Genomic DNA, 21090 nt, shown 5'->3' with positions numbered 1-21090 from the left:
GCAAAGTGGAGAGAGAGAGAGAGACAGACAGACAGAGAGAGAGAGCGAGAGAGAGAGAGAGAGAGAGAGAGAGCGAGAGAGGTGAGCGCATTGGAGCGCGCTGGGAACCATCCGGACAAGAGCTGAAAGACGGATATTCCCTGCCTCAGGACACACCCTCCTCTCTCTCTCTCTCTCTCTCTCTCTCTCTCTCTCTCTCTCTCTCTCTCTCTCTCTGTCGCCGCCGGGCTTCGTATCGGGTTAACAAATGAACAACCAGCCGGTTAGATGTGAAGAGCGCAAAGTGAAATCATTCTGCTGGAGACGCAACTTCGGTGCCCGCTTTCACACGCTCATCACGAAGTACGATGCATATAGATGTTATTAGGTTTAGTTTTTAGTTTTTTTGTGCGTGGATCAGGCGTGAAGAAGAGAGAGAGAGAGTGTGGGCTAATTGGGATGAGAGTCAAATCAAGTGAGCCGGCAGATTGAACCTTTAAAGCCTCTTAACGCAGGTGGTGGGAGGAATACAGCGCGAGGGGAGTGTGTTTATGTGCCGTGTCGGTGTTTGTATGCATGTGCCATTCCCAGTGGAAATCCACCCTCCTGTACACAGCGGCAAGGGGGTGATCAGGTGTTTTATTTGTGTGTCGGTGGGTGGGGGATAAATCCAAGCGGAGACAGAGTTATGGCTTCTCTGACCTGGACGCGATGAAGTGGCTCTGCGGGAGTTTCAGGGTTTAAGACCGGAGAGGAGGAGAGCTGGGCGGACGGACACAGAGAGGGAGGAGGAGAAGGGGGACACCAGCACCGCCAAAGCGCACAGCACGGTCCCCAACCCCCTGACGCAGGGATGGGGAGTACAAGAGCGCACAGGATAACTCAGCTCGATCCCAAAAACGGGAGTGGAAAGATCACTGGGAAGCCAGACATGAGGAGCGACCAACTCCGGGGACACCTGCACCTGCAGCGGACTGTGATTTTTCTCATCGCGCTCACAATACAACCGCAGGTAAGCCACCGATTAAGTGCTATTTTGGGCGGCATGTACTTAACCCCCCGGAGCTGACTTTTAACTGTAGTTCAACCTGTATTTCTTATCACAGCTGCGTAAAAACAGTCAAAAATGGAGTCCACACACACTGTCCCTTCCGTCTTTGTGCTGCCCACATTCTGCTCCTACATGGCGCTGTGCCCACCTGTTGTTTCGGCCCGCTGGTGTCTCTTATCCCACGCAACAGAGAACTACTATAATCCTGGTTTAGAAGCACGGGATTTAAACATCACAGCAAAAATGTGTTGACATAAGAATATAATAGCATTATAAAGAAGTTATGTATTCCACTGTTTGTATACCAAACAAAGAGTTTGACACACAACTGTAGTATAATGTAAAACATAGCCATTCATTCTTTAGTACTTTAGTGGTAAATAAACCCTAAATTCTTTTTGAGTGACTGTGATGGCTCCTAAATGAAATAATGGAGGATAAATAACACCGTAATTACACACCACACACCCTCTGCTCAGCGTCCAGTCTTCATTCAGCGGTTAATAAAGGAGCATCTGCATTTCTCTGCATCTCCATCGTTGGCACGTTTGCCTGATGATGCTTTGTCTTTATTTTTTAAAACATGATTTACAATTCTCAGCCAATTTCTGTTTCATATCCCCTCTGTCTTTATCTCATGGTTGCATGAATGGAGACTTTCTTTTATAGTGCTTTAGAGATATGAGCGTAGTTATTTTTGGCTGCATTAACAGCTTTGGATTTTGTGCCAACATATTTTTAGGCTTGAAGATGCAAAACCACAAAATGTTTTTCCCTATTTTGCCTTTCGAGGATGCCTATGATGTGTGACAGGACTCAGCAGTAGCAAGAACACGCCCAGAGGTGCTCCAGAGTGTGCATGTGTGTGTGTGTGTGTGTGTGTGTGTGTGTGTGTGTGTGTGTGTGTGTGTGTGTGTGTGTGTGTGTGTGTGTGCATGTTTTCTCTAAACACGGAGCTCACATCCAGCATCTGTGTCTTGGGTGTGTGTGGAGCCCGGGGCCTCAGCAGAATAAACTCCGGGGCGTGTGAACGTTGAATGTTCGGGCAGCTCTGCGTGTCTCTCGCTCTGCACCTCTGCAACCTCTTCACAGCTGAAGAACAACACACTCCACTCCCTCCATTCTCTGACTGCACTGCAGTGAGAAACACACACTCTGGATCCTCTGCTGCTGCTGGGGACCTTTTTTTTAAATTAATGCAGAAGACAGGAGACCGTGTGCATGAGGACATCCTGCTCAGAATAGAACGATTCATAGTGAAGCTTATTGACTCTCCAGCGGTCAGTGCATGCTGTCTGGTGTCCAGTGTTATTATCTGCAGTATATAGTTTGAGCACTATAACATGAGTTTCAGCTTTTCAGTTTACCAGATTCAAAAGGTTAAATAAGCAAATGATTATACTAAAGAAAATCCACACTAATTTTCTGAAGAAATCATTTGAAAGTCAATTTTGGTTTTAAAGGGAAAGTGCACCCAAAAACGAAAGAAAATAATCTGTCCTTCTAACCAGAGTTCAACAGATTCCTCCAGATACAGTGTGATCTGCTGAGGTCTTGAGATACGGACTGAAGCTCAATAGTGCAGCGCTGCAATTAACAAATACTTTCATCATCAATTAATCTACCAAATGCTTTATAGTATTATAGAAAATACTTAATTCTGACACAATTTCCCAGAGTCAAAGGTGACTTTTAAAAGCAGGTGTTTTGTCTGGACAATCATTCTTAACCCAAAGATATTCAGTTTACTATCCTATAAGACAAAGAAAAACAGGAAGTCTTCATTTTTGAGAGGCTGATTACTGCAATCTTCTCAAAGTTAATTAATTGATTAATTATTGATTAAGACATTTTTTAATAATAATTATTAAAAATAAGAAATGTATTGAGTGTTTCACCTTTAAATTGGCATTTGAAGCGCCACAACAAATTATATTGGAAAGCAATAATGTCTTTTCGATATAATTATATGTGATATTTAGGCACAACAAAACCCTCAATTAAACTGTTCACAGCCAGGTCTGTTGATTAACCCGGTCATATTTGAAAGATTTGATATTTGAAACATATTGATCAGACGTAACATTTACTTTTCATTTCATTTAATTATTTATTTATATATTGGGTTTTTAAGTTTTCCTTTAAAGCCTGTGCTCTTGTTCACATTGCTGCACTTCTTTATAACGGTCCCACCTGCCTTTCACAGTTAAAGAGTTCAGTTACTGAACCCTGAAGATCTTTAGACGGAGTATTGTGTGTAGTGATCCTTTAACTGCCCCAAGCACTCCTGCAGAGACTGTCTGAGCCTCAGCCGAGTCTCTCTCTCTCTCTCTCTCCCTCTTTCGCTCCCTGTTAGTATCTCTGTCTCTCTGTCTCTCTGTCTCTCTCTCTCCCTCTTTCACTCCCTGTTAGTATCTCTGTCTCTCTCTCTCTCTCTCTCTCTCTCTCTCTGTCTCTGTCTCTCTCTCTCTCTCTCTCTCTCTCTCTCTCTCTCTCTCTCTCTCTCTCTGTCTCTGTCTCTCTCTCTCTCTCTCTCTCTCTCTCTCTCTCTCTCTCTGTGTGTCTCTCTCTCTCTGTTTGTATCTGTCTCTCTCTCTCTCTCTCTCTCTCTCTCTCTCTCTCTCTCTCTGTTTGTATCTCTCTGTCTCTGTCTCTCTGTCTCTGTCTCCCTGTTTGTATCTCTCTCCCCCCCCTTTCTCTCGCTGACTGAGCGCTGAAATGCTGGTATGCAGGGAATGGCTCGGGCAGGAGAGGAGGAGAGGAAGAAAGGAGGATGTAGAGTGATGAGCGCCACTGTATCTCCACAAGCCTTTTGATGTAGACCAGTTCACCCTCCTCCTACCCTTTATCCCCCTGACCCCTCCCACCTCACCCCCTCGCCCCCTCTCAGCTCAGGGACAGGGGCAGGAGAGGGACACGCAAACCAAACACAATGGGGCGACTGAGATTCTGGCTCAGTGTCGGCCAGCGGACACATGAGAGCTTGTTGGTCGCAGTGATTTCAGTCCATGATGAAGTGCACAACACCGCTGGGGATGCACAACTCCGATTCTTGGACCTAATGAGCAATAATTAAGTTCAATGTTTATGCAAGAATGCCAAAAAGGGCTGTGAATTATTCAGATTTATTCATCAGTGGAGGTTTCATGACAAACTGAGATAACAGCGGATTTTTTGTGTGTTTGCAGTTGTTGGAATAAACCAAAACCGTTGTTTCATTCTGCTACAGTGACATACAGAGAGACAGGGGAGGCACACACACACACACACACACACACACACACACACACACACACACACACACACACACACACACACACGCATGCACGCACATACCTGACCCCGGTGCTCTGAGACTCCCTGGGGGTCTTGTTAACTCTGTGTGTGTGTGTGTGTGTGTGTGTGTGTGTGTGTGTGTGTGTGTGTGTGTGTGTGTGTCTCCTCCACCCATATTTAAACAGAGACGGAACACAGATAAAAGAAAAGGAGGCAGATAAAAAGGAGCATGGCAACAATGCAGAAAAGAGTTGATAAGCACAGAAAGAGAAATGACAGGAGCATTACAGCTTGTTCCCAGATAGAGAAAGAAGGGAGGAGGAGGCCCCTCAGTGTCGTCGTCCCCTGGGGAGCGAGAGTGAGAAATAAGAAGGGAGTGGTGGTGACACGATGGTGGACAAAAGAAAGAAAGACAAGGACGTTGAGAGATAAACAGGATTAAATGGCACGAGTGTTGCAGGATCTCTGCACGATTTGGATGGGAAAGTTATTTTTCCTTTATTGAAGGTCAGGGTCAAAGGTTGTGGGAATCAAAGTTATGTCCTCATTTTATTTTTGTCTTCTCTCACACTTGCTGTCTGATGACTGTTGTCTTGTTACATACTGATAAACAGATGATAAAGGGATCTAGTTGTGATGTTTCTATCTTCCCTTTTGAAGGATGAGAAGTCTAAATTGAGCAAAAGTGATCGACGGTATGTGAAGGGATTCTGGTTCTGTTCTCAGTTTCTGCTGCCTTGCATCTGTCATTAATAATTTTGCTGTTTTGGGGCCAAGAATTTGGATTTAGTTTCCTGGCTGATGCAAGAGACCACTGCAAATATGGATGGTTTGCGTGTCCTTAGAGTGGTTATCAATTATTTTTGATGAGCACTGCAGTGCCTCTATTGTTGCATCTGACACTATACCCGTCCTCACAGCCTCCATGAATGATATATAACGCCAAAGTTAGAGGAATAGTTTGACATTTTGGGGAAATGGACTTATTTGTATTCTTGTCAAGTGGTAGATGTGAAGATTGACACCGCTCTCATGTGTGTACGGTAAATATGAAGCTATAGGCAGGAGACGGTTAGCTTAGCTTAGCATAAAGTCTGGAAACAGGGGAAACGTGTTAGGCCTCAACCTTGTTTGTTTAATCCATACAAAAACAGAAGTGTGAAAACGACAATATGCTGTAGCTTCAGGGGTTTATGTGCCAGAATATGTTTTGCCTGCTGATTTTTCTGTAATCTCTGGAGAAAGTCACAACTTCACATCTAACGCTCGGCAAAAAAACAAACATTAAGCATATTTCCCAAAATGTTGCACAATTCCTTTAAAGCTTTTTTGCCCTACAGAGACTTCAGTAATCTAAAATCCCGTCCACTTTAGAATTAGCTTCTATTCGACTCATTTCCTTCTGAAATGCTTTTTAACGTTGCCACAGTTAGCCACAACCTCTGCTTCCTCCACCATCGAGGTAAACCTTTTTAGGCCATTTTTCTTTTGGTGATGTTGCATCATTACAGATGAGTGAGACATTGCATACTCTAATTGTGTGTCTTTGCTTACACTGCGTTTGTTTAATAACAGATAATAACATAACTCTCTCCTCCCTTTCCTCTCTGCTCCACCCTCCTCCTCTCTCTGGACTCAGGCTGTGTGTGCAGTCGGGATGTTCGAACTTCAGATCTATTACTTCCAGAACCCCCTCGGACTTCTGCAGACCGGAGACTGCTGCGACCTCCAGGGCAGTGGGGGGCAGCGCTGCTCTGCCAGGGACCAATGTGACACTTTCTTCAAAGCCTGCCTCAAGGAGTACCAGGCCCGGGTCATCCCAACTGGAACCTGCACCTTCGGGTCGGGCAGCACAGGGATCCTGGGTGGAAACTCCCAGTCGCTCCTCCGCCGAGGACACGACGGAGGAGGGGAGGATGGGACTAATGGGCACATTGTCATTCCCTTCAAATACGCGTGGCCAGTAAGTACACCGGCAGTGCTGGTTATCAGTATGGTTACCAAGGGAACAGGCTAAGCTTCAAGTACAACAATACACTCAATCTGAGCGAGAGTGGAATAACAATGACGAGTTCAGACTCACATGATTTTACACCTTTTCTTCCCTTCTCTGTGTACGGGTGAAAATACTGAATGGCCTGAAAAAAACCAAAAGAAACAAAATAACAAGAACTCCTATTTTAAATAAGTATATAATTTATCACTATATCTGTTTAGGTAAGCAAAATATCCCCCTGTTAAATTGGCTAGTTAATGTCCATCACATTGGTTTGAATTAGAAAGTCAAATTTCAGAAATCATTCTTGTAGAAAAATTTTTTTTTAGTGATTGTTAATCATATTAAAGCACAGGGGGGCCCACTTGCCTTAAACACAAATGACTTGATGAAATAAAAACATTAATTCTAATGAGGAGAAAACAGAGGCGCTATTTCACACAGTAATCAGCACATAATTAATGAGCTATTGTTTAGTCCAATAGTTTGTAACTCAATGAATGTGCCCAAAGGTTTATGACCAAATACCAGCAAAACTAAAGACAGTTGCACCTGTACTTTGTATTTAGTGTTAATTAACACATGTTTACAACACGCTAAACTAAAATGGTGGACATCATACAAATCATACCTGTTAGCATAAACATGTTAGCATTGCTTGTGATGTTAGCATTCAGCGCAAAGAGCAATTTCACATCTTCAAATCTTCAAAAGTTTGCCCTACCACCTAGCTAAACATTTTCCTGGATTCACAGTATTTCAAAACCAAATCCCATAATATGGTTACATAAATTGATGATAAATTAAATCACTCCACAACATTATAATTTTGTAGTGTGCTATATAGCATGTTCCCTGACTTCTGTCCTCTTCCTGCCACCTTTCCACCATCCATCCTGAACTTTCTGCACTCAAGTGAAAAACTTTCGGTGTTTTCGTTGCTTCCTTCGGGGCGTATCTAACAATCTGCGTCTCGATTAAACAACGGGCTGCTGTCTGCTACATCTTGTGTCCTCATTAAATAGCAAACCAATTAATCTTCCATTAGCAACAACGAGTGTGGCCAAGAGGGAGCTATCGATTATTCAATCCACCATTCTCTTTCCTCCTCCAGCCCTGCCCCCCCCCCCCCCCCCCCCCCCCAATAAAACACAAGCATAAGTAAGCAGGAAGTAGGTGGGGACAAAGAAGTTCTTCATCTGGTCTCTTCACCAAACAAAGTTATTTTGTTAACGCGTATAATGGATTATTTCTGTTAACCATGCATTGTTCTTAGTGGTCCGAGGCTCCTAGGCTACTCTTTGTGTTCCCCCCCACCCCCCCACCCCACCTTACTCAGCATGCTTTACCAGAAAAAAGTAATATAGTGCCATATGTAAAAGCGTGCTAGGAATATTACACTCTCAGGGTGTATGCACTGGCACACACACACACATTTGACTATAAGCCTTGAAATACCCAGTCAATTTAGGGACTTTCTGTAATAGATCTTCCTTATGGTGTTCTCTCAGCCGTTGTGCTTTTGGGTTTCATGCTCCACGATCATATGTTCTTTCTGAAATTCTGCCGCTATGCTGTTCAGTAGCAGTGGCATATTATTTCACGGTCCAATCCAGACTGCAGCCTAATCCAGCCGGTGTATTAATCCACCCCTGGTTGTTCTATACTGTTATCTATGTATATATATATATTTATTCAGAATTGAAACCATTAGTCAATATCTATTTTGATAATCCTTTTAAGTACATTTTAGACACAAAAAAAAAAGTTATAGCCTCTCCAATATTAATATTTGGTGGTTTTTAATGATACTAAATTTAACCTCTGGGTTTTTTGATCGGACAAAACATGCAATTTAAAGTGTAAAGTGTAATACAAATTAGTTGCAGCCTTAATATGTATATCATATCATTTCTACACTTTCATTTGTTTGCTTTGAGTCCTGAAAGTGAAAAGCAGTAACAGCAGAACTCTTAGAGTCTAAGAATCCATCAGTCCATCATCACCCATGAGTCGCCTTTTTCCTGGACGCTTCATTTCAGTATTAATAATTTTTTATCAATAAAACGTTTGAGGAAATCCCTTTTAAAGCGACTTGGCAAGGACACGAAGGAGTGAGCCACAATTTCTCTGGGGATTGCAGAGGCTTTGTTTGCTGTTTTCCTCCTGCAGTCTTTTCTCTCTTACTTTCTTTTAGCCTTTGATCGCTCTCAGCATGGTTGACTTCTTTCACATAATGAAAGTATAACAGAAAAGGCAACAAAAGACCTTGTGGCTATAAATCCTATCATATTGTGTTGTAATAATGTTTCTAATATCGCACAAAATCTATTTGAAGCTTCAGATACGCACAGAGCGTGACACACACACACACACACTCCTAATGTATCCACGCTGACCTGAGCGCACACACACACACGCACACACGCACACGCACACACAAGAATGTAACATACGTTTGGCTTAGGTTTCTTCTTCTTGATTAGTATCAGTCTATATACCTGTGAGACTCTCTGTCCCAGAGCCAATTATCTTCTCTTATCTGTGTACAGTGTGATTTTTCTGTGCGCTTCAATGTGTGTGCTGTATGCATACTGCGTGTGTATGTGTCACACCTTTTCTCCTGTATGTCGGGGAGGTGTGTGATTGGCAGGTATAGGAGTGTGAGAAAGTTCTCCGTCAGAAAGCCTACCTGGATCAGTTTCAGGGCTGGGCTGCTGAGAGAGAGAGAGAGAGAGAGAGAGAGAGAGAGAGAGAGAGAGAGAGAGAGAGAGAGAGAGAGAGAGAGAGAGAGAGAGAGAGAGAGAGAGAGAGAGAGAGAGAGAGAGAGAGAGAGAGAGAGAGAGAGAGAGAGAGAGATTGATTGATTGTTTATATTAGTAAATTAATGAGAGAACGTAAGAAGGAAAACTATTCTGTTTTGCCTGGGAATTTGAGGCCACACACGCGCACGCGCACTTCTTGTATTGTCTGGGACCCGCAGCGTTATCTGACCATCTCTGGGAGGTGGTGGAGGGAGGGAGGGAGTGATCCCCCTGCCCCAGGTGAGGGGATGAACAGGTGAGCGTAGTCATTATGAGGAAAGGTGAGCTCTTTCTACCCTCCCTCCCTCATATGTTTTTTCCCCTGCTTTCTCCCACTATTCTCTTCAGGGAAATGTGTGCAGTCACTTTATGTGTCTGTATTTGCTTATGAATGTGAGCAAAATGGTATTGTATTGGCTAATGCTAATAAGATTGCAGGGGGGGAGGGTCATCCCTGTTAGGCTGCTGTAAATCTGTGCTGATTGCTCTGGTTAAAGCTCTCACCATGAACTGATGTCTCACTTTTTACCATCCAGTTGGATCCAGTAGCCTGTCTTTATGCTAAGCTAAGCTAAGCACCTCCCAGCTCTAGCTCCACACTTAACACGCAGACATTTGAGCAGCATCGATCGTTCTAATTGTTATCAAATGTTGTCTCATTTGTGATACCTGTTCATGAATTCATATGAAAACTACAACGAAAGAGGATGTGATATGCTGTTTGCCTCGTTTAGATTTTGCGTAACCTCCTGGTCACCAGTAATCTTACAGACAGTCTGAGGGACGTGACTTAAGTTTGACCTCAGTGAAAGAATCACAGACACTCAGCGGTCTGGGATGTTTTAGCTGCGGTGCCTCCACTGAGACGGGAAAAGTTCAAAGACTTCATAAATGCGAGGTCATTTCTTTAAGCCGTCTCTGTCGGTGGCTTCACTGTTGAATCTGTTTGGATGACGCGGGAAAACAGAGCGAACTGCAGAGAGCGAGAGCGCTCAATTTGTTCCTGATGAATCTGTTTATGTGACAGAAGTGGGAACAAGTCAGTGAATGAATCAGGACGGTGAATGAAAAGCTACGGAGATGGTGCAGGTGCGCAGTGCAAACCTAGTGACCAGATGGTGCTTATTCCTCTATATGTATAGATTCAGCACAAGACCCCCGCTTACCTGTTATGTGTCAACTTAATCTAATGTTTCCTGACCTTTTGTCACTGAGAAGCAGTTCATCAGGGTCTGGTTCTTTTGTTAAAATGACCAGTGACAAATGACAATATGATAGGTGCTATACTGTTAAAGTGAAATGAATGGAGTGAAGTCCCCGTTTATAATTCTCATGTCAGGTGTTAAAACTCATTCATGGTGAGGATCACTGCCAGAGGCTAAAGCTGACATGGGAAAGACTCACATCAGGCTCACACACACAGTGTGTGTGTGTGTGTGTGTGTGTGTGTGTGTGTGTGTGTGTGTGTGTGTGTGTGTGTGTTCTTTGCCAATTTTATATTGAGTGTCCTGGTGACCTAATGTTTAAGCAACTGTCAAATAAAGGAGTAAAGACTTATAGAGAATATAATAATGGAAATACTCAAAAAGTAAAGTACTTCAAAATACATAATACATTGTGAATGCTTTGAATACCACAAATGAAATTATTTTCATTGGTGTGTTGGAGGACGTGTTCGAGGCAGAGAGCTGAACACCTCGACATGGCTCGAGGGAGTGAAAGAGAAAATGTGTTTCCTGTAATTTAGTTAAAGTTATCTACGCTTGCATGTAGATGAACAAAGCTCTTCCTCTTCAGTTTCTTCACGCAGAGGTCGTTCAACATGCAAAGTGCCGCCATCATGCAAATATGTTCCAGCGGAGCTGCTGTGAGTCTTCCCATCAGTCTGTCTGATCTTCTGTTATTCTACTGTCTCTGTGTTTCTTTACTGATGCGCAGAACAGCTGAAGCAAACTAATTAAAACGTAAGAAGTGGAAGAAGTAAATAAAATAAAAATACTCTTATACTTATACTTAAAGTATCAAATGTGTAATGGCTCCTATGATGAGATTGTTAATCCTCATGCATCAGTGCATACTGTAAGTAGTATTTTACTTCTGTAGGCGGTTTAGATGAAGTGATTTTTAATGACTTTTTATGGTTCGGATCTTTAGTCCAGTTGTTCCACTGAGGGGTCGAGCCCACTCAAAAGTGTCACAATAGAAACATGTGGAAGAGATAAAAACATTAAATTCTGTTACACAAATGTATATCGTATTTTTTGCTTTTTTATAAAAATCTAAAATAATTGCCGACCCCGGATAAGCGGTAGACGATGGATGGATACAATTATTATTTAAATGAGATAATCTGAGATGTTTAGAGGGTAGATCTCATGAAGATTTCATGTAACAGTTATCCTCTCCAGAATAATTACGATTCATGATATTATCCTGTTAATCATCTAAAATATTCTAAAAAAACTCTGAATCACTGTAAGAAATATTTGATTGCATCACAGACAGGACACACAATTAAACAATTAAACATTCTTTAATAAGGTAATACAAATCATAAGCTCTATATTGAATATTTCAGTTCATTACAGAGCTTGAGTAAATGTATTTAGTTACTTTCCACCACTGAAACAGATCAGAAGCGACTCTTTATACCATCATATCGACACACACACACACACACACACACGCACACACACACACACACACACACACACGCACACACACACGCACACACACACGGCTGTAACCTGTGCATTCCTGCTGTGTGGGAGCCGAATAGGGGGAAGTCGGTGAAGGGAAACGAAAGGAGAGCAGAATAGTTGGAGCTTTCTTTCTTTCCAGAGTCTCTCTTTCACTCTTTCTCCTCCTGTCGTTTGTGCTCTCCTCTCTTTTGTCCCCTAATTGACTCTCATACGCAGCCTTGCATACCAGCATGTACGCTGATACTGTTGTGCACATCGTTTGTACACACAAACCTGCAGGCTTGTTCACAGACACACACACAGACACACACACACACACACACACACAAACAAAGATCAGGAGTTCATCAGCCAACACACAGACAAAACAAGAAAAAGGGTTAATTCCATTGGGATCTGGAGCTTGTGTTTTTTAGAGATAAGTTAATAACTTGGGGGTAAACGTCTCAAGGGAAGCGCGTTTTAATGATTTCATTTGTGTGCAAATTGGTTTGAGGGTATGGAGTCTCTTTATTGGAAGAGAAAAAGGCGAAGAAACCTTGATCTACATGTTCGCAGTGAAACTACCGTCTCTGGGTGTCATTGTGCGTCATTGAGTGCAGATTGCACGTATACAATCGTTTAAAAAGCTACACAGGTGTAATTACAGACTTTCCGTCTTCACCATCGATCTCTTTCTTTTCTTGTCATATCTCCTCGCACTCACCTCCATCATCTCCCACATACCCCCCCTCCCCCTCCCCCTCTATCTCTGTCTCTGTAAACTTTTTGTTCTCTCTGACACTGCCCTCCAGTTATGTTCAGCCACATCCCGTCCCGGTGGATTACACAGAGCAGGCAGAGATATAGTATAGCTGCCATAAATCCTCCCTCTTCTCTCCGCGGTTTTTTGTGTTGCCTTAAGCTTGACAGGAGCAACCACAAACATTTTTTGAGCTGTTACATTGTGAAACATATTCTGACCAGAGTCTTCAGTAACGATTACAACCCTGTCCCATGATGCCGCCGGTCTGTCAATCCCGTCCACTGAGATACACCATTGTCCTTACTTACTGTTTAACTAACAGTTTGTCTTCATCACATTATGAAGTTGTGTGCTCATTTCTCTCTGTCTTATGGGTCTGTCCATCCACCCATCCATCTATCCATCGATGTGCCACCTTTTTATAGCAGACGTGTTGTATCAGGTTTGGATTTCAGGGATTTTAAGTAGTGACATTTTTTTCGTTTTAGATAGATAGATAGATAGATAGATAGATAGTAGATAGATAGATAGATAGATAGATAGATAGATAGATAGATAGATAGATAGACAAACGTAACCATATGACTGTGTTTATATAGATCCCTTAAATGTAAGATTCCTGTTTTGACCCACTGGTAATTTTCCTAATGTTTCTCTATATGTGTGGCACTTTCTTTACCAAGACTTTAGAAATCTGAGCCCACACACTATTCTGTGCAGACACACACCACTCCCAGACTATTTTCTCACTCATAATGCCTCTCTGAAAGTGCAGCCGTGGATGTGAAGCCTCCAGACAAGGTAATTTCCTGCGGAAGGAGGAGGAGGAGGAGGAGGAGGGGGGGGTTCAGAGGGGATAAGGGCAGTCGGTCTGGGCAGCGATGGGGGATGTGAGGGAGGGGTGGAGGGTGGTAGAAAGAGTTGAGATAAATTAGCAAAAGGGTAAAGTTGATGTAGGCGTTGAGGAGGGGAGACTACGTAGAAAAGAAGGAAGTGAGAGTTGGGTGGGTTCAGTGGATGATCTCAGTGTGGGCCACAGGTGTTTTGGGTGGGGGTGTAGATGTAGACAGGGAGGTGTGTGTGTTGTAACGTCTTACTCACCCTGGTGAGAGAGTCATACCCCGCAGGAGGTAAAGGAGGGGAGAGATGATGGGACGTGAAGGGTGAGGGCACGTCATGTCAAGAGGCTCTGATGTTCCACAGCGTTGCAGCAGCTGCATAGTTTAGTTTAATTGAATTAACCCTGCAGCAATGTGACTGTCAAACACACAGACGGACAGACAGGGGTGGAAAGTAACTCAGGTACTGTATTTATGTACAATTTTGAGGTACTTTAACTATTTCCATTTTATTCTACTTCTTCTCAACTACATTCAGAGGGTAAATATTGTGGTGCTCCACTACATTTATCTTACAGCTGTAGTTACCAACTAACTAGTGGTACTTAACCATGTTGGTTAGTAATCTCTTACAAAGAAGCAGGTCTTATAAATAAAATACAATATGTCATTTGTCCGTGCCCTTAAAGACCAAACATGGAAGCGCTCTCTGACAATTTTCTGACAAATGCTACGATTAGGATTTGGTTTGGGTTGAGACAAGTACTTTGTTAAGGTAAAGGGATCCTCATTGCATGGTTACAATAATAACCACGCAGTTAAGGTCATATTTAAATAACTGTTCAAGGCTCGAAGATGTCACAATATTAGATCACATAGATGAGAGTAAAGTCTCAAAACAAACTTAGGCCCCCTAGGTCGGGACTAAAGCAGCTAACTGTATTTAAATTAGTTCAAACTAGATCCACCTCGACCAGCTACCACAGTAAAATACTGCTTACACTTTGTTGCATCAAAATCTAATAATAATCATTTATAATAATATATCTGTCACAGGGGACATTTTACTGAATGAGTAATTAACTAGATGATGAGGATGAAGAGGAAGACGGTGCGTGAATAGAAAGTGAGTGAGGTCGAGGAGGGGTAAAATATAGACTGCTTATAATTATGTCCAGAATGAAAGAAATACACAAGAGACGATGAGAATGCGAGAACAAAGACATTGAATTATAGGGACGGGGTCATGGGAGCAGGGTGGGGTGGACCGCTGCACACCAGGGGTCTAATTCCACATCGTGTGTGTGTGTGTGTGTGTGTGTGTGTGTGTGTGTGTGTGTGTGTGTGTGTGTGTGTGTGTGTGTGTTCCCACCCGAGGGCAGGGAGGTGGCCAGCATTGGATAATATCCAACAGAGACTTTCACAAATGATCCACCCTAACGTCACGTCTCTCTCGCTCTCCTGTGCACTGGACACTCCTTCATCCAAAGAGATTCGTTTGTTGTGCTTTGTTATTGTAAGCAATGACTTAATCAATAACACAAATAACCATGTTTGACTTGAAGCTGCTTTAAGTATGAGTCTGTGTCCAGATCACATTTTATTTTATTCTTCTGAAATATATTATCTTTAAAGCTTTTTGCAGTTTTCTTTACACTCTAACATAAATAGCATGAACCTGACAACATATACTTCCATATCTACTGTATGAGCTTTGCCACTGGAATAGTAATGGCTTTGTTACTGTGGTTACCTCCACTATAATTTGCGGCGCAGGTGAGGCGTCAGCCATCCAATCGCGCTCAAGCACAGCTGCTTCCATGACAACCGCTTGCATGTTTGTTTGAGCTGTCTTTTGTGTTTGTAAATGTCCGAGTCTGTAATTACTTGTGCTTTCTGATGCTAAGGGTGAGAGTTGGCAGGTGTATGAAAACAGCAAATGTTCATCTGCAGATTATGAATATTAAAAGTTGTGTGAAGCGTTTGCAGTTAATTAAATGTTCTCCATCAGCTACACACCGAATGTTTAATAGTCGATTAGTCTCCTGCTTGTTTGTGTTTGTGGGTACGTACATTGTGCTGTCTGACTGCACTGATGCTTTATATGTTTAAGTGCATTTGTTTACTTTACTTTTAGCTTTACTTGATGCTTATGAGTTGGGACCTGTAAAACGAGCGAAGTGTGAGGATTTATTCTTATGTAGACTGTGTAGACGTGGCTGGAATCAAACATGGCATGCGCTGTATCACTCGGTTATCATGCGCTGTATCACTCGCTCCATGTGTGGCTTTTTGATTATGTTTAAGAATTGTTCTTCTTGGTTAGCTATGGAGCCGCCAAAACTGGCAAAAGACAGTAAAAGATTATCAGATTGGTCAAAATTGGTTAGTTAAACGTATGATGAATATATACAGTATTTCCCTCGGGACCAAAAACAGAGTTAAAAGAGAATAAATATTGGACTTACATTCATCAGGTAGACACAAACATGACTGTAAATAAATTATAATATTGCTCCTTAACTGCGTGTGTGTAGATGAGCAACTGTCTTCAAGTTCAACATATCAACTTAAAAGCTCACAATAATGTTAAATGATTAAAGCACCAAATCCTGTCGTCTAAAATGATAAATGACACATTTTACAACTACAATCTCCATTGTAGTACATAGAAGAATTTTCAGGGCTGAATGAAACGTTGTATGTGGAAAAATAAAGATTAGCAACCCGTCCGGGCAATATTGGATGCCTGTGTGTGTCTGAATTGCATGTGCGTGGTTGTGTGTGTGTGTGTAAGTGTGTATGTATTAGTGTGTGAGCTCTGAAGGGAAATTCCTCTCTCAGGGCTGGGAGTTCTTCCTGTCGTAGAGCTGTGTTTTTACAGCCTGGCTTTGTCGGGATATCCTACCCTGCCCATGTCTGAGAGGGAGCGATGGAGGGATGGTGGGGGAGGGAGGGAGGGAGGGAGAGTAAGGGGTCAGGTTGAGAAACTGAAGGAGTGACGGAGGCAGTGGTTGGAAACCAAGGTTGATTTTTTATAAATCTTCATTAAATAGAATTTCACAGACAATCACAAATGTCTGCACAGTGGTTCGAATTACTTGCTCTCATCCTGAGATTTACCGCTGTTAGACTGATGTGAGGCTGGAGGCGAAGGGACAGGGCGAGACGACCAGACAGCCTACAGCCTGAAGAGAGGGATGATAATCATCAGCACTAATGCTCTTGTTTTGGATGTTTGATGTCTTGTTTTTTGGGAAATCCCAGTTTTCTCTCCGGCCATGCCAGGCTTAGATCTGCACATGTCACGAATGACAACTATCAGAGTGAGATCAGACTGGAAATATTATTTGTTCTGTAGAGGAGTGAAAACTGTTTAGATGTAGAGAAAAGGAAACAGACAATAAGTGCATTTCTTGGATGTAGAGTAAATCAAATACTCACTCTAAAAATATGCTTTCACATTTTCTTAGTCCAGCTACAGTCGGGTTCTTGTCAGTACAAAGCTGACACATGTAACTGATCACTTGTCGGACTACATGTATCTGATATTTTTTGTGTAAACATTCATATTTGGACAGTTAAAATAAACTGCAGTACAGTGAGACTGTGCGGCGTTTAAACAGGAAGTATACTAGACTATTTATTTCCCCATTAAATAATTAAACAAGCTTAAATGCAGACCAGAGTTGAATCAAATGTCCTCTTTCCACTGTTTTTAGGGAGTTAAAGTCATTTTGGCTATTTTTCCACAGCAGACTAGTTGATTTGTCAAACATAGGTGTAACTAATGAACTAATCATACATATCTGCATTGCGGTGCATTAACTGCTGGAGCAGAGCACATCGTTAATGTTATTAGTTCCACCTGTGCTTTTATCACTGTGACGAGTCGAAAGGTCTTCTGCGAAAATGGTCTATGAAACACATTCAGAAATAAGAGTGCTCCGATTCTAGCAAGGCTATCATGATTCAGGTTGGTAAGATTTATTCAGAGAGTAGAACGATATTTAATGTACAAATGGACGGAGTGTAAAAGAACAAATGTGATGGTCATCATGCAAAACCTGAAGAAGTCTGTCTCGCTGTGGTTCACCTGAGAGCAGGAGCTGTGTGTCATTTTGTGTAGAAATTAATTGTATTGTTACGTGTTGATGAACAATGCAGTCAAGTTACACATCAAGGGGTGGGTGAGACATATATTCAGCTTCGGAAACATTTCCAGAAGATGACATTAATTGACTCACTGCCATCCTCACATTTAAAGGCTTAATCCGGTTTTCGTAAGAATGTCGGCCAAAGTCAGAAATGATCTAATTATGTTAATTAGGGACCTTAATAAGCATGACTTCTATCACGCTCTCAAATCTGCTGTTCTTTTATTGCGAGATCCAAATCGTACTTTCTCAGAGTAGAAGAAAATAAAGTTTTGTTCTGAAATGTGAAAGAAGACATAATAATACTTGAGAAATTCTTATCACTGTTTTGAGAGGGACTATTGTCCTTTGCCAGGCCAATCCTCCACCTCCCACACACACACACACACACACACACACACACAAACACACACACACACACACACACACACACACACACACACACACACACACACACACACACACATACATACATACATACATACATACAGTACACACACACACTTTCCCATTATGTCATTTCCCCGCTGTCATCACTTTGGCCATTATATCTCCACTAAAGGCGCAAATAACACTGAGATGTTGTTTGAGTCATAACGAGAAAAGATGACTTCATTGTTGACTGTGATCTTATCAGCTTCTTCTTTGGATGTTTGCGATTTGATTTTCCTCTCTGTTCACTTTGTCTTCGTCTGGCCTCTAAGGGCCGCCTCTCTATGACCTCACAGACTTTGTGGTTGCAAAATAAATTTCTATGGTGTCCTTGTGAGTGTGTTTTGGAAAGGTTGTCAGGAAGAGTTTATTGTTGGTAATTCTCGTAATCCGTTTACACATATTTTCCGAGTCTTATCAATGATTGTTGTTGTGATTTCAACTTTGGTAACCATGGCAAGTTTGACCCTTCCTGGCTGCCATACAGGACCCATAACCTTAGCAACAGGGCTTACTGTATATACGCCCTTCCTGTATAAATGATAAATCATACCTTACCTGGCCGTGTGCGCTGAATAAGAAGAAAAGAAAAAGGCTCTGGACTTCCCACAGGTCTTAACCTGCCGTAACAGTTGGCAGAGGGTGCGGGCAGAAAGAGGGAGAGGCACATACGGTGGATGGAAGGAAGGGTGAGGGAGGGCGATTGGAAAGATGATAGGGCTAAGTGGTCTGTGAGCGGGCTAACAGTGAGGTAATGCTGCGTGTGCATTCTGTAGTAGTGGACAGTTCATCATAAGTCTGACTGAAGTCTGATCACAAACATTGCTCCAACTCGTGCAGCATTTTTAAGCAGCGTCCGTTTGAAAATGAAAAACAAATCTGAGGGGTGTGGAGCTAGAAAGAAATGAGCTTACTAGACCGCTGTAGCCTGGTCGTCATCCCTGTTTCAGTTGCATTATGGGTAATGTAGGCAGAAGGAAGAAGAAGGTGTGGAATAAAAAGCAACTGAGAGACTGACAACGCTACATCGGAGTGGGCCTTTAAAGATTAAACCAGTGTATTTTTACGCCGTATAAAACGGTAATGTCTTGTTGGGTCCATCATGATTTATGAGTCTATGAGTTGTTTTCAATTCCACGGAAGAGAAGTTTTCCCAATAAACATTTCTGATTGTTTTATTGAATAATTGTGAGGCTCAAAGAGAGCAAAGATTATGGTAAAATTGGAAAAAGTACTACACATTTGTGTCCTAGTGTTTTCTTCTTTCATTAAACATCTTACGACCCGTCAGATTGATCTTTTAACAATGTGGAGGGACTTAAATACCTGTATAGTTAAAACTATCTCCATCTTTAACAGCTACAACAGCTAAAATACTTGAATGTATACACAGGGTCCATTTTCCTGTAGAACAAGTACTTTTACTTTTGATACATAAGGTACATACTTAAAGTATCTGAACACTACCTCTGATACTGAACTAATGTGATTATAATTGACTGCTAGATCTCGCAGTGTAAAGTTGTAAATCATGAATACTAAACATTACTTCAGGTGAGAGTTTTAATCCGAAGCCTAATGACTCCTGCTGGTCCATTTGTGTGCTACCTGCGTTCTGCCGGCCTTAATGAACCTCCAGCGAGCCGGCACATCTCATTATCTCTGTGACTTCTCTGTGTGTGGGGGTTCTTCCACTTCCCCTGTTTCCTTTTCTTCTTATCTTATCACCTCTATTTTTTTTGCGCTCTGTTTATCTCATCTCCCTTTTGTTTCACCTCCCACTGACCTCTTTGTTCTCCATCACATATCTGGAAATCTGACAAACTCCAGGAGTCCCATGAATCATTATTCCACCACAGCTGCATTTCTCATCTACCTTTCTTTGCACTTTTTCTTTACATACTCCCCACATAATTACCCTTTCTACCCTTTTTCTCAGTTCCTATCTCCTTCTGTACAATCACTCTGCTCACCACCTCATCTGTTGCAGGACAGATAAACTGGATGAACCTCCACTTGAAGCAAATCCCTGACTCAGTTTTTTCCACACCACCAATTTGCTCTCCACTTAAATTTTGCACCTTCACTACAACCCTTCATCTTCTCTTCTCCTCCTGGCGTGCTGCCACTTTTCCTGCCTCTAGCTAACGTTAGCGTTGCTGCTGACCTCCTGCCCTTAACCTCCCTCCAAATCCCTCTATCGCCTCCTGTGCCCATCACCTGCTTCCTACAGTATCTACCTCTCTCCCACTCCTCCCCCCTCTGGCAGTGTACACTCTTGCAGCAAAGACGTGACTACACATCCATGTAGCCCTTTAGGAGAAACCTTACCCACAATGCACACTGTAGAGCGATTTGCATGATAGGCGCTGGTGTGTTTCACAGGAGGAATGGATGGCTGGAGAGAGAGAGAGAGGAGTTGTGGGTGAAAGTGTTGGTCTGAATTATTAATTTCTGGTCTATAAAATGAATTTATGTATCAGAAAAGAGAGAGACCGAATAAGAAAAGAAAAAACACCTGTCCTCTGTTATCTCTCCAGAGTGTGATATCTTTGTAAGCTCAAAGTCATCATTTGAAGATGTCCAGCTAATGCCCGAGTCTTCTGCTTGTGTCCTGGAGGATGGTTTTATATATGCTGACTTTACATAAGTCTATGAATTTTAAATAAATGTCTAGATTTAGTCACATAGGCTGTAACTGCTACAGGGAACACCCTGCCCCATTTATACGTGATTAGCCTGCATGTAGCAGTACAGAGTAAAAAGCACAACACAATTAAGCACACCTGCTCCAAGAGTGTGTTCATTACATTGAACAGGAGTTTTTTTGGACGTCCTTCCTCCCCACACCAATGTCACGGCCTATCTCTCTCTCTGCATGGCTGCGGGTCGGTTGAATCAGCACACAGCTGCAGCCTCGGCTTGTGCGGGCACTGAATCACTTCTGCTTTTTTTTCAAGGCTTAGGCAGTGATCGAATCACACAAACACTTACCACGTTGGTGGAATTAAACTAGGTACATTTACTCAAGTACTGCACTTAAGTTCAGCTTTGACGTACTTGAATTTTACCTGAGTGTTTTCATTGTATGCTACTTCACATTTCATAT

The 21090-nt window shown here is 42.3% G+C and overlaps 1 protein-coding gene across 2 annotated transcripts in view; it reads left to right on the top strand.

Annotated features, from left to right (window-relative positions):
- Positions 1 to 255: 255 nt before the first annotated feature.
- The window catches only part of LOC115018214 (protein jagged-1), a 41356-nt gene continuing 20521 nt past the window's right edge, over positions 256 to 21090 (top strand). For both annotated transcript variants that reach the window (XM_029447105.1, XM_029447103.1), the window contains exons 1-2: positions 256 to 991; positions 5946 to 6269. In XM_029447105.1, the coding sequence (XP_029302965.1) occupies positions 833 to 991; positions 5946 to 6269 (483 nt within the window). In that variant the 5' untranslated portion in view covers positions 256 to 832. The remainder of the gene's footprint in view (positions 992 to 5945; positions 6270 to 21090) is intronic.

The sequence above is a fragment of the Cottoperca gobio genome, chromosome 13, assembly GCF_900634415.1.
Source record: "Cottoperca gobio chromosome 13, fCotGob3.1, whole genome shotgun sequence".
NCBI lineage: Eukaryota > Metazoa > Chordata > Actinopteri > Perciformes > Bovichtidae > Cottoperca > Cottoperca gobio.
Note: the sequence above shows the minus strand (reverse complement) of the source record. Positions and strands in the feature narration are given on the sequence as shown.